At 48.1% G+C, this 14690-nt stretch overlaps 1 protein-coding gene across 2 annotated transcripts in view; it reads right to left on the reverse strand.

Moving 5' to 3' along the window:
• LOC118208634 (dihydropyridine-sensitive L-type skeletal muscle calcium channel subunit alpha-1-like) overlaps positions 1–11339 on the reverse strand; it is a 42212-nt gene extending 30873 nt beyond the window's left edge. The window contains exons 1-4 of one of the 2 annotated variants that reach the window (XM_035383498.1): positions 10899–11339; positions 7679–7784; positions 1297–1436; positions 636–769 (exon numbers count right to left, since the gene is read on the reverse strand). In XM_035383498.1, coding sequence (XP_035239389.1) covers positions 636–769; positions 1297–1436; positions 7679–7784; positions 10899–11086 — 568 coding nt within the window. In that variant the 5' untranslated portion in view covers positions 11087–11339. Of the gene's footprint in view, positions 1–635; positions 770–1296; positions 1437–7625; positions 7634–7678; positions 7785–10898 lie in introns of those variants that run through there. The other variant, XM_035383499.1, reaches the window with a different exon arrangement.
• Between the last annotated feature and the right edge of the window lie 3351 nt (positions 11340–14690).

Raw genomic sequence — 14690 nt, forward strand, 5'->3', positions numbered from 1 at the left:
TGTTAACACATTTATGAATGTGATTTATGCATATGAAATATTTCATTCAAAATTGTAGCATGTTAAGCTTGAGGAAGCAAAACTGCTGAGCCAAAATTTGTATATTTAGTTTTTCGGTCTTGTCCTGTGAAAAGACTCACAAACCGAATTTCTATTGCTTTAAGATAAATTTTATTCTGCTCTTGAAACGTGTCTGTTAGTGAGAGTGTGAAAGTGTAAGAGTAAAGGGCTGAAGGAGTTGTGAGGGTGAAAGGGTGAAGGTTTGAGGGTGAATATGAGAAGTTGTGAGGGTGAAAGGATGAAGGTTTGAGGGTGAATATGAGGATTTGTGAGGGTGAAAGGATGAAGGTTTGAGGGTGAATATGAGGAGTTGTGAGGGTGAAAGGGTGAAGGTTTGAGGGTGAATATGAGGATTTATGAGGGTGAAAGGATGAAGGTTTGAGGGTGAATATGGGAAGTAGTGAGGGTGAAAGGGTGAAGGTTTGAGGGTGAATATGAGGATTTGTGAGGGTGAAAGGGTGAAGGTTTGAGGGTGAATATGAGGAGTTGTGAGGGTGAAAGGGTGAAGGTTTGAGGGTGAATATGAGGAGTTGTGAGGGTGAAAGGGTGAAGGTTTGAGGGTGCAGTGGTCTTACTGGGGACCCCTGAGACGAGGCGCAGCGGCCTCAGGACCCTGAAGGCTCTCAGCGCCTTCATGTCGAACCCGCCGCCCTTCTCCCCCACGACCCCAGATATGGCATTAATGGTGTCCAGGGCGAAAGTGAAAAGCCTGAGGGGACAGAGGCCTCATAAACAAACCTGTCCAGGGGCATTCGGCATTACAAGAGCTGTGCAGACGTCGAGGCTGTTTCAACTATAACATTACATTACATTTATTTGGCTGACGCTTTTATCCAAAGTGACGTACAATAAGTGCATACTGAAGGTCATTGGAACAACTACAAAACACAGATCCGATAAGGCACAATACTCACTAAGTAACAATTATCCATAACCATGACCACATTAAATCCAGTCAAAAAGTTATGGTAAGACAAACTAGGGGGCATGATGACGAGCTATAACATGAAGACAACAATACAAGTGCAATACAAGTGCTGGATGGAGATACAAGTGTAACGTGAGCATGCTACAGGAACAAATTAGAAGGATGCAAGTGATAAGAGTGATGCTTCAGACCACAGCACCAAGATGGCCAATGGCCGAGCGGTCCATGAAGGGATGGGGGGAACAGTAGCACTGTACTGAAAAATCCAGATGAAGGTTATCGAGGTGGCTGTCCCGAGATTGCCTTACCCCATGAACACGATGACAAAGTCCAGAATGTTCCAACAGTTCCGTAAATAGGCTCCTTCATGGAACAGTAACCCATATGCAATTATTTTCAGAAAGCACTCCAATGTGAAAACGATCAGAAAGAGGTATTCCAGGCCCTCCTGAAAAAGATAAGAGTGAATAATTAGGGACTTTTGCTCCTCATTTAGAACAAAGACTGTTTATAGACTCAATGTACAGTAGAGATATGAACCTCAGAGTTATGAACTCACTGCTCAATCATATTTAGCCTAGAACCTTTTCAAGCACCTCGTTATACAGCACATAGGTTATTTTTGTTATTACTACTGATGTTACATTTTCTACAGTTTAAAAAGTATAAATAGTATGGCTTAGTAAAGCCCCAGCAGTATGGTCAGGGAGGTTTGTGGTAGTGAACGTTGGCACGTCTAGCTTAAAAACAACTGGAGGAGTTAGGTCCCCAACGTCCAGCATGGGATTAACAGTAAATGGCGATGCTTTGGCCAAGCCAGCTAATAAGGCTAAGGTAATGAAAGAAATCACAATAAATCACATTCAAATATCACTTTCAAAGAGCAGCCTCCATTCCTTTTTAATGTGCTGTTACTTATTGTACAAACAACAAACATATTTTTCTCCGCATAAAAAAACAGTCCAGAACAACAGAGATGTAATACATTGAACATAACTTTATTTTATGATAAATAGTTTAGAGGTAACATTTTGGTTACTCTACTATGAATTTTTATAGTGCTATACATTTGCATTTGTATCTAGGATAAATAATTTGACACAGTAAACCCATTAGATAACTATTTTATAGAGAAACGTCTCTGGCAGCACTTACTCAATGGGATGCCTGCTAACCAATTAGTCTGGACTAAGTGAAAATAACTCATAAATTAAGATCATTCATAAATATTATTCTTGCGGTGGTGTTCAATGCATATTCCATCAGCTGAATATAAATGATTTAACACTATAATGATATATCCAGTATGTATACAAAAAAAATTGAACACTTATTTTGCAATTATTTGAGGACAATTTTGTCCCAGTTTTAAATGTGATATCGGCAGACGACTAGATGAACCATAACTGAATATAAGCTGAGGCCGGGTCCCCTTTTATGGGTTTCTTACTGCTTCTTATACGTAGGAAAGCCAAACAGACACCTTTTCTCGAGTTTCATTTAGGATTTAAAAATAGAAGAAAGAATGCACGCAAAAGTACACGGGCCAAGCTGGCTACTTCGTCTGTTTGCAGGTAGCCTAAAAAAGTGAACAATTATTCTTATTAACACCAGGTCTGGCTACTTATCGGCTGCGGCATCGCTTGCCAAGATCGCTTAGCAGCTGCGTATTGAAATATACTTTCCAATAATACATTCTGATACAGGATACAAGCTGGCTTACTAGGACCGAAACAATTATTATTTAATATAAAATAGTCTACGATTTAAAACAATGACGCACACCACTGCAACACGTACGGAAATCCCTTATTATTGTATTAATGTTTTGCTGTCGGTGTGTCAACTACATTTTATTTTACCATTCTTTCACAAGCCATTTGTTGAGGTAAGTAGGTTGCACACCCAGCACAGATAAGTAGGCTATTAATTTAGACTTTTAATGCTATGCTTCGCTGGAACATGGTCAAAGGGGGCTTGCTGCGTGAAACGGAGTGTCGTAGCCTACCAAACGACGTGGTAGACGTAGTTTATTACTGTTTTGAAGTGACCGTCCCTTTCGCTATGCTGTAGGCCTACAGTACGAAAGTGCTGGAGTGAAGAAATTAATGTGTTTCCGCCCGTGCGTTCCACCGGCTCAGACGCGGAGCCGGCTTACAAAACAACACCATGTATGGTCCCTGTGCTGCCGCCGTGTGCACACACTGAATCCGTCAAGCCTGCTATCGCTGCTATAGCCAACACGCCGGAGGGTTGCTGCTGTGTGCCAGACACCGTTAAGCGATCAACTGTTTACACCTGTTCGCTGGGGACGAGCCAAAATAACTACACCTACATCCTTCACGATGACTGCAGAGGACACACACCGTGCCATGTCCTCGTCTCTACGGTGAAACTGTATCAGGTTGTTTTTTCCGCCTTTAAAATCTGTCACTCCTCAAATTCCCTAATTGAAAGATTTCTAATAACCTGGCCTCGCGAAACCCTAGACAATTTGCACCGCTGTGAGTTTATAGCATGATGAGGACATAGGAGCTGTATAGTTACGTGCGTGTAGGGAGAGCAGGAAAAGAATACATTTTTGGTGCTGAACAGGTGAGCAGTTTTTTTGCACTTGAATGCAGTGAGTGTATCTGGCCAAGGGGCGGCGCTGCATCTGACCCACTTTGGCCTACATTTGGAGGTTCTGTGGGGAGCCAGCTCCGATTACAGGGTTCATAGCTCAGGAATAACTGGCTGAATCTCAGGGGGCAGGGAGAGGGGCAGCATCCTTAAGCTGTGAGATCAGTACCACCACAGGGTTCGAGTGAAGACTGTGTTGAAAAAGGCTTCACTAAATCAAACCTGGCTTTCTTTTATCAGTCATACCAGTTTGTTTAGGAAGCCTATTTTGCTTATCATGCCAAAATGTTACAGGCATTGCATAGGCAGCACATTGGGATAATGTAAGATCTTTTTTATTACAGAAATAAAGTTATTTTACATTTTTTTTAAATTGGGGCAGATACAGTACTGTAAATAATTTCTGATTGATGATTGATGTTGAATCAAATTTGCCCTGTGTCTTTGGAATGGTAAAAATGACAGGCTCACTTCTAAATGACCTTTATACACTTTCACAATTATACTGAGATATGAATATATTGTGTAGGGCTTGGACATCAACCCCAAGACATTGGAAATACCGAACAAATCCCTGTGTATGTAATGTACCCAAAATCATTCCAAGGGAAATTGTGGGTAGCAGTGGGTTGGGAAGGCAGTGGAAAACTACAGGAACAAGAGCATTATTTTTGACCACAGAACACCCAGCTCTCCTGTATGCTGTCCTGTAGTGCAGGAGGAGGCGCATCTAAAACATGTTCACCGCGCTTGTCTTGGCAAATGACCTCACCGCGGGCACTGATTGGCTGGGAGATAATCGCATGCTGAACCCAATTTCTGTAGTTTTGGTTCTGCGAGAAGAGCACCAGTACTCCAGCTCATGAAATCTGGATGGACCTTTGGAAAATAATCCCAAACATATTTCAAACATGGTGCTTAGATTTATTCAACACCAATCTCGAGGTTTGGATTGATTTTAAACAATAATACAGACGAAGATGTAACGGTAAAAGTAGAGGGGTATGTGTGTCTTTAAGAATAAGCTTGGATAAATATTTAAATGTATTTGGAGGAAAATGAGTATATATTTAGGATCTGAACTCACGTATATGAATTAGTGTCTGTGTACCCGTCACACCCCCGGTGAGAGGGCTGTGGGTTCGGAGGGTCTCTAAATATAACCCATTAAAGACCCGAAACAGAATGGTCCCGGCTGCACAGCTGCCACCCGGCTTTCGTTTCAGCTCCAGAGTGCGGGGCGCGTTCCAGACCCCTCAGGCTTTCGTTTCAGCTCCAGAGTACGGGGCGCGTTCCAGACCCCGCCTGCTTTCGTTTCAACTCCAGAGTACGGGGCGCGTTCCAGACCCCGCCTGCTTTCGTTTCAGCTCCAGAGTACGGGGCGCGTTCCAGACCGCGCCGGCTTTCGTTTCAGCTCCAGAGTGCGGGGCGCGTTCCAGACCCCACCTGCTTTTGTTTCAGCTCCAGAGTACGGGGCGCGTTCCAGACCCCGCCTGCTTTCGTTTCAGCTCCAGAGTACGGGGCGCGTTCCAGACCCCGCCGGCTTTCGTTTCAGCTCCAGAGTACAGGGCGCGTTCCAGACCGCCTGCTTTCGTTTCAGCTCCAGAGTACGGGGCGCGTTCCAGACCCCGCCGGCTTTCGTTTCAGCTCCAGAGTACGGGGCACGTTCCAGACCGCTTTCTTTCGTTTCAGCTCCAGAGTACGGGGCGCGTTCCAGACCCCGCCTGCTTTCGTTTCAGTTCCAGAGTACGGGGCGCGTTCCAGACCCCGCCTGCTTTCGTTTCAGCTCCAGAGTACGGGGCGCGTTCCAGACCCCGCCGGCTTTCGTTTCAGCTCCAGAGTACGGGGCGCGTTCCAGACCGCCTGCTTTCGTTTCAGCTCCAGAGTACGGGGCGCGTTCCAGACCCCGCCGGCTTTCGTTTCAGCTCCAGAGTACGGGGCACGTTCCAGACCGCTTTCTTTCGTTTCAGCTCCAGAGTACGGGGCGCGTTCCAGACCCCGCCTGCTTTCGTTTCAGCTCCAGAGTACGGGGCGCGTTCCAGACCCCGCCTGCTTTCGTTTCAGTTCCAGAGTACGGGGCGCGTTCCAGACCCCGCCTGCTTTCGTTTCAGCTCCAGAATACGGGGCACGTTCCAGACCGCCTGCTTTCGTTTCAGCTCCAGAGTACGGGGCGCGTTCCAGACCCCGCCTGCTTTCATTTCAGCTCCAGAGTACGGGGCGCGTTCCAGACCGCGCGCTAACGAAGCGGCCCGTAGCCCGCTCCAAAGTGAAAAATAATAACCGTTTAACCTGCAGTACACCGCCCCTAAGCTATTCCATAGATTTAGCATCGATCCAGGAAAATATCCTAGTTGCCACGCTAAAACTACGACTGGAAAGGTCTGTGTCTTTGCTAAATGTGTTTCATTACATTACAGGCATTTAGCAGATGGCCTTAACCAGAACGGCTTATGGATTCTTTCTCTTTTTTTTAAACATAGTATCAGTTGATGCAGTTAGACATGAAGCACTGAAGCAGGTTAAGTACCTTGCTCAAGGATACAACAGCAGTGTCCTACCTGGGAATTGAACTCATAACCTTTTGGTTACGAAGCAAGTTCCTTTACTGTATTACGTGCATTATCTTTGCATAGTTTAAATACGATTATGTGAGCTTTAGCTGTGTATTTGAACATTTTGACATAGCCACTGACATCATGTCCTGCTGTGCTCAGTTCGGTGATGGTATAATTATGAAGGGGTGAGGGAGGACGTGCACATTAAAGTCACAGTACGGCAGTATTCCCGAGCAGCGGGTCTCACGTTGCCAGTTGGCTGACCTTTAACCACGCTTCTCCTGGCACCTCAGGCAACGGCACACCGCATTCCCAGGCCCTACGGGTCCTAATTTCCTCTCGCCTTCCCATAGGCCGGCTGCTCTATGAGGTCATAATCATTCCATGAGATCATAAGCAGAAAGGGTTGCTCATGGGTTTGGACAGAGAGGTCGCATAACCCAGACTGGGAGGCATAGGCACCGGCAGTCGGGACACCCAGGGATCCAGGAAGCGGCCCACACAAGGAGCCTCCGAATCCCGGTCCCGGCCTCCCAGCGACCTGTCAGACTCTCAGCTTTAATTTACGGCGAGGCACCTGTGCACGTGCGTGAGCCTCGTGAGTGACGGAGCTCAAAGCCACTGGTCGCACATCGCAGTCGACCAGCTGTTTGTCATCCGTTGTCTATCACCTCTCCAGCTGTGGCCACATGTGATCATATGCATATACATTCATGCAAAGCCTCACACTCAATGGTGGGAGTTATGGACTGTTGCTGCCTATTCAGAATAACATTCAGGCTCTGTAGCAGACATAAAATAGACAATGGAGCTTATTACCAAGACAGAACAAAATAGTTTGCTACCCCGCATTTCTTTAATTAATGCTCTCTCAAGTGTAACAGCCTGAACCGGCTAATTAAATTGGCTAAAGATTCTCCAAGCAACAAGGTTGGGGGTCCCCACCACAACAGCCACTTGATACCCCGCTACAGTGTTACCCTCACAACAAGGCAGTGACGTCACAACGTTCTGACAAGGATCTTTCAGAAACATTACAGGAATGTTGGAAGATTTTTCCTCGGTCGGTAGGAGGAGGTGCCGCATCTAAGACGTGTTCACTGTGACCCCCTGGGAGAATGACCTCACCCCGGGCACTGATTGGTTGGGAGCTGGAATGCTACGGCTATGCCTGGTGATAATTGCGTGCTGAATAACAGGTATCTGCACAATGTGCAGAGGGGCATGACTCTGAGGGGGATGTGGACCCTGTGTGGTCTGCTTTAGGATGCCCTGCAGGGGGGTCATGTGGCAGGGCTATTGTTTGAGCCGTTAGGCTCACGTGCGGATAGAGACGGGGGTAGAGGGCACTCACCAGGTTGGAGTTAGGCTCGTGTGCGGATAGAGACGGGGGTAGAGGGCACTCACCAGGTTGGAGTTAGGCTCGTGTGCGGATAGAGACGGGGGTAGAGGGCACTCACCAGGTTGGAGTTAGGCTCGTGTGCGGATAGAGACTGGGGTAGAGGGTACTCACCAGGTTGGAGTTGGTGTTGTTGGTGTCTTCCTCCGGCATTGGCAGGAAAACGGCCAGAGCCACGCAGTTGGCGAAGATGGTCAGGAGAATGATGATCTCGAAGGGTCTGGAGGTGGCCGCTCAGGAAAGGGTTAATACTCAGGACAGAACCATGTTAACACGTGGGATAGAACCACGCTAACAGATGGGACAGAACCACGTTAACACGCAGGGTGGAACCACGCTAACAGACGGGACAGAACCACGCTAACAGACGGGACAGAACCACGTTAACACGCAGGACAGAACCGCATTAACACGCGGGCCAGAACCACGCTAACACACAGGATGGAACCATGTTAACACGTGGGTCAGAACCACTCTAACACACGGGATAGAACCACATTATCACGCAGAATAGAACCACGCTAACAGAAGAGACAGAACCACATTAACATGCAGGGCGGAACCAGGTTAACACGTGGGACAGAACCACGTTAACACGCGGGACAGAACCACATTAACACACGGGACAGAACCACACTAACACACGGGACAGAACCACACTAACACGCGGGACAGAACCACACTAACACGCGGGACAGAACCACACTAACACGCGGGACAGAACTACATTAACACGCGGGACAGAACCACACTAACACACAGGAGAGAACCACACTAACACGCGGGACAGAACCACACTAACACGCAGGACAGAACCACACTAACACGTGGGACAGAACCACACTAACACATGGGATAGAACCACACCAACACGCGGGATAGAACCACATTAACATACAGGACAGAACCACACAAACACACAGGACAGAACCACGCTAACATCCATGACAGAACCACGCTAATACGCAGGACAGAACCACACTAACACGCAGGACAGAACCACACTAACACGCAGGACAAAACCATGCTAACACGCGGGACAGAACCACACTAACACGTGGGATAGAACCACACCAACACGTGGGACAGAACCATGCTAACACGCAGGACAGAACCACGCTAACACGTGGGATAGAACCATGCTAACACGCGGGATAGAACCACATTAACACACAGGACAGAACCACACTAACACGCAGGACAGAACCAGCGGTACAGAACCACACTAACACGCAGGACAAAACCACACTCAGCGCAGTGCACTTGTTTACAACTGTCTCAAGCAGGTGGGGTTTAGCACAGTGATAAAGTAATTCAGTATTATATAGAATATTCCATAAAAGTTACACGCGACACATTGGATCTGCGAGTTAAAATGAGATTGTCTATGTTTTTTTAGGGAACTTTGAAATGTAAAAATAACATATTTGAAGTTTTTTGATTGTACAAAGTGTATATACAGTACATTGTCTGTTAAATCTGTACGAGAACTGGACAGGAGACCATTAGCTTTCTCCACCAGAGTGTAGGCAGCAATGGTCTCAGTGGTAGCATTCAAATAGACGGAGTTGAGACTGTAGCCTGTAACTTCATACCTAACACAGACCATCAATCCTCCTTTCAGCAGCATACTGTATCTGTCTGCTGTACTAATTCCTGCCACCAGAGGGCTTCACACCAGAATTCCCCTGCCAGGTCAGCTTGGTGTCTGATTTTCGGTGCTGACGTGAGCAGACAGCTGGTCCACCCCAGAATATAATCAAAGTATTTTGAATGCTTATTAAAAAAGAAACAGACCCAAACTTCTGTCAGCAGCTCCCATTACTTTGTTAGGAGCCAGTTCCTTCTATGGCACTTTCTTAACTTTCTTGACTTTGTCAGACCAAATTAAACTTGGTATTTTTAAGACCAGCTGGCCCTGGTCTATTTATGTAAAAGTCCTCATGTTTGGGTTTGTGGAGCCTAGTCTTTGAAATCACAGGTGACAAACAGAGGGAGTGTTATTGCATTTATTTTGTCTTCAAGGAGCTGTGTTTTAAAACGTGAGAAACTTAAGTTTCATATGCATATAAGATGATTGAATACATGTGAGTGTATCAATCGCAGTGTATTTTATGTGATGTTACAGATAGATATACACACACATGCACACACAACAATGTAAAATACACCAACAGGAAAAAATTTGTCTTGTGGAGACAGGAGTGCAAGTTATGGTTAATAGTATGTGTCCATAATGTTTGAACAATAAATGTAATAGCAGACTACTAATAGATGAATGCATCATAAATAAAATAAAACAACTATTAATTATACCTGTAAGTACCACTGGTCTGAGTAAACCAGTTTTAACAAGTTATCAAGAAGAAGGTACTGTCATGTCCAGTGAAGGCCCAGAGAGAAATCTGATACAGAACTGGGGGGTAAACCAAGAGCGGAGAAACACGGCTCAAGAGCTTGTCTCGCAGGCTGCCGACTGAGCAGTAATATTCCTGGGCCTGCTCTTCCATAACGGAGAGGTAACTCGGGCTGACCGGTCACTTATCACTAAATTAAGAGGCTTCATTAATCGTTTTTAACTGCCGGCCTGAAATAGCGCGGCGTTAGCCCGCGGATAAGCGGCCAGACAGTGCAAAGTCCGCGGCTAAATGTCTGGAATGGAAATCAGCGCGCGTGGCGCATAACAAAAGCCTTAACACGTCCATCCTTTCCCCTGACACAACTCTTCCAGATTGTAAACATGACTGGGCAGGAGTACGAGGCAGAACAGGTGGCCCTCGGCCATTTTTAGCGCTGACCGTACATCCCTCTGCTCCTCTGGCTCCGAACGTTCCTCAGCGCACTGCACGCTCACAATGCACGTGTAACGTGTGCGTGTACAAATCACGCCTCGCTGAAGGTCTCAATATCAATATCTATTCATAAATTTGTTGCGTGGTCTTTTCACCAAAAGGCTCTGGTCGGCAGCGCAGTAGAACAAAGTCTCTGAAAGCTCCTCTGTAGCCTTCTCAGCTCCTCAGGAGACCTAAACCTTAAAAGCGGCGGTGTTGGAGTATTGGCCCTTGAGGAAAGTGGGTTTAAAGTGTGTGAATTCTCTCTGAACGGCTGCATGTCTGCAGGGACTGAAACCGCCCATAGTGTGTTCTGCTCTCGCAAAGAATCCCGATTTCATGCATGCCTCACTGTGCTGCAGCACGTACATGTAAATACCCCTTCAAGACATGTATACCGTCTTCGATGTAATTTGAGCGTGATAACGGTGTGTGTGTGTGTGTGAAGTGGTGAGCGCGTGCACGCACGCTCGTGTGTGTGGGTCGGAGGCCGCTAAGGATACTTCCACTCCACAATGTTGATGCAGGCCTTGCGGAAGGGGTTCTTCAGCGTGAAGAAGAGGAGGGAGCGGGCGGGGCGGGGATTTCCCCCGGTGGCCTGCATCTTCTTCAGCTTCTCCCTCTGCTTCCTCTTCAGCTCCTCCTCGTCCATGATGAAGGAGGTCATCGGGGGTTCGCCCGGGTCCTCCATCCTGGCCTGTCCCCCTTGTGAAACGCTGGCCCCCTCGCGAAACGCAGTCCCCCTCCCAGATAAATGCAGTCCCCCTCCTGGATAAACGCGGTCCCCCTCCCGGATAAACGCTGTCCCCCTCCCGGATAAACGCGCTCCCCCTGCTCCCAAACGCCGCTCCCTCTCGCTGTATTCCAACCTGGGTCTGTACGCGGCCCTGCTCAGTCTCCCTCTGTCTCTGACACACTCTCCAAACTCAGCACGCTCTCTCTCTCTCCCCGCTGCCCTCCTCCCCCTCTCTCTCTCTCTCTTCCCCTCTCTCTCTCTCTCTCTCTCTCTTTCTCCCCCTCTCTCTCTGTCGGGGAGAAAGTCACACTCAGCAGTCAGTATGGAGCAGCGGTTGGCTGGATGGGGGTTAAATATAGCCAGTGGAGCAGGCCTTGCTTGGGGATGAGGGGTGGGGGGTCAGGGGTCCTGAGGCAGCAGTAAGAGGAGTAGGAGGGGTGAGGGGAGGGGACGCAGCTGTCACACCCCACCCCACCCCGCCCCCACACTGAGCCTGCGAGCTGCAGCTCCTACTGTCCCACTGCGCAGCTAGCCCTGGACAGCCCCACTGCGCAGCCAACCCTGGACAGCCCCACTGCGCAGCTAGCCCTGGGCAGCCCCACTGCGCAGCTAGCCCTGGACAGACTCACTGCGCAGCTAGCCCTGGACATCCCCACTGTGCAGCTAGCCCTGGACAGCCCCACTGCACAGCTAGCCCTGGACAGCCCCACTGCTCAGCTAGCCCTGGACAGCCCCACTGCGCAGCTAGCACTGGACAGCCCTACTTCACAGCTAGCCCTGGACAGTTCCACTGCACAGCTAGACCTGGGCAGCCAACCCTGGACAGCCCCACTGCGCAGCTAGCTAGCCCTGGGCAGCCTGCACTGAGACTGAGAGGAGGTACTTTGTCAGTTCTGTTGCGTTTATGTGACACTATGCAGACACTGGCCAATGTTTACTGTTTTTAAATTTAAGCCCTCTCAACCCTCCCCCCCCTTCTCCAGTGACATGCATCAGGCCCCCCACTGTCTTACCCTGCCCCCACCCCCAAAACCCCACCGTCCAGCCCCCACCTTTCTGCTTGGTTGCATTACTACAGCACCGGTCACTTAGCACAGGCCTACCCAAGCCTGCTCATGGAGATCTACCGTCCTGTCGGTTTTCATTTCAACGCTAATTCGGCACACCTGATTCTGCTAATTACCAGCTCACAGAGATCTCTAGCTGTTGAATGAATTGTGCTTTGTTAGGGTAAGAGTGAGAACCTATAGGATGGTAGATCTCCAGGAACAGGGTTGGGCAGCCCTGCTCTAGCTGTTGAATGAGGTGTGGTTTCTTAGGGTTGGAGTGAAAACCTACAGGATGGTAGATCTCCAGGAACAGGGATTGGCAGCCCTGCTCTAGCTGTTGAATGAGGTGTGGTTTCTTAGGGTTGGAGTGAAAACCTACAGGATGGTAGATCTCCAGGAACAGGGATTGGCAGCCCTGACGTAGCATCTCTACATCGCCTCCGATCTCACTGCTGCCTCTCTCTGCTCCTCCTATGATGTCACTCACAGATCAGTGCTTCACAGCAGCGGCGGTTTCTGTGAGCACACCCCCCAGCAACCCTGCATTTCTGGGCTCCTTCACAGGCGAAGTGCAAATCTATCCACAGAGCGGCACGTCCCCTCTCAGGGACAAGCCAGAGATAATCAGACGGCTTTGGTCTTTGACCAGACCCTTAAAATTAGACACTAATTAGGGGCCCTGCTGGGGCCATTGTTGGTCTGTGGTGTTTGTTCTTGGCTGTATTTATAGTAGATGAGCCTGTTGTGCGTGAGAGAGAGAGAGAGAGAGAGAGAGAGACAGAAGAAAGAAATGAGATGCTTTGTGTTGCCCGGAAACCCAACAGGAGTGGCCACATACAGAGTTATTTTTGCCGGTTAGTCAGACGAAAACCATCACCACCCCATCAGACATTTAAAATAATCTTTTTCTTTAATTTGAAAGTAATTGTCTTTATATGACCAGCTATTCGGCTTACGTACAATGATAAATGCGTTCTGGTGGTAGGGATGGGACCATGTAATTGAGTAAATTGATACTGGCAACTTGAATCCCCCCTGAAAAATCCCCTCCCTAAAGTTGAAATCACATGGCATCTACAAGCCAATGAGACAGCCTCTGGATGGAGGCTTGCCCAAGAAAACTTACTCCATAGCACACAAACAGTTGGTCACAGGTTCTCCCATAATGCTTTGAGGCCCAGTCTAGACACAGCGAGGTCAAGCAGTGGTCCTCATCGGTTCTATAAGGAGGAAGATGGAAGTGACTTAGCTCAGTTAGCGTAAGGCGTTCTAATCACCTTGGGCTTTGTGACATCATTGGGGGGGGGGCAAAGGGGTGGCTCCTGTGTTCTGGGGCACTGTCCTTTCTGAACCTCAGGTCCCACTACACCAGGGGTGTCCAGTCTTATCCGAAAAGGGCCGGTTTTTGTTTTAGCCCAGTACTAAGACACATGGTCTTGATTGAAGACCATGATTAGTTACAGTAAATAATTAAATCAAGTGTTGTTAATGTTAGGCTAAAACCCTGCACCCACACCAGCCCTTTTTGGATAAGATTGGACACCCCTGCGCCACACAGACAGGGTGGCAGCTGTGGCTCACTGCCAAGCATCACAGCTGCTGCCCTCTGCCTAATTGATGGGCGCTGTAAAAGGCCTAGCTTTTTTAAACCCTAAGGGAGGACTGCGATTCGGTCACACAGGTTTAAATAGTACACTGGTTTTAATGAAGAAACATAGTAGTGGTAGCTGTGATTACTGCAATCAGTAGGAAACAGTAGAACAAGTATTCACGGAGTGTGTAGAGTACGCTCAAGAGAGACAAATACTCATTTCAGGTGTAGAGGAAAACAAGAATGAGGTTAGAGATATTCCCCAAAGGAATTCAGATGATCAGTGCTTCAGAGATCTGTTTAAATTTGTGTACAGTACAGGACTGTCTCAAATAATTTACCTATTAAAACTCAATAATAGGTGGTTTCAGTACTAGGGAACAAGGGCAGAGAAGAGCCCGGGCTTCTAGTAGCGGCTGCCAGGTGTTCACGGAAACGAGACAGCCAGCTGGTGAGAGGACGCTGCACAGGGAGGTCTGGTTAGGGTTGCAGGGTGTGATCGGTGTCTGAGGAGGGGAGGGGCAGTGCTATTCACAGCTTAGTGCTCCAGGGTGAGGGATTTCAGCTGAGTGCGGCGAGCCACCAGGAGCCTGTAAAGGATGTTCAGAAGCGACAAGGCCCTGGTTAGTTAAGGCATTGGTTAGTTTAGGTGCTGGGTAGTTAAGGCATTGGTTAGTTAAGGCCCTGGTTAGTTAAGGCCCTGGTTAGTTTAGGTGCTGGTTAGTTAAGGCGCTGGTTAGTTTAGGTGCTGGTTAGTTAAGGCGCTGGTTAGTTTAGGTGCTGGTTAGTTAAGGCGCTGGTTAGTTTAGGTGCTGGTTAGTTAAGGCATTGGTTAGTTTAGGTGCTGGTTAGTTAAGACACTGGTTAGTTTAGGCGCTGGGTAGTTAAGGCGCTGGTTAGTTAAGGCACTGGTTAGTTA

The sequence above is a fragment of the Anguilla anguilla genome, chromosome 11 (assembly GCF_013347855.1).
Source record: "Anguilla anguilla isolate fAngAng1 chromosome 11, fAngAng1.pri, whole genome shotgun sequence".
Taxonomy (NCBI): Eukaryota; Metazoa; Chordata; class Actinopteri; order Anguilliformes; family Anguillidae; genus Anguilla; species Anguilla anguilla.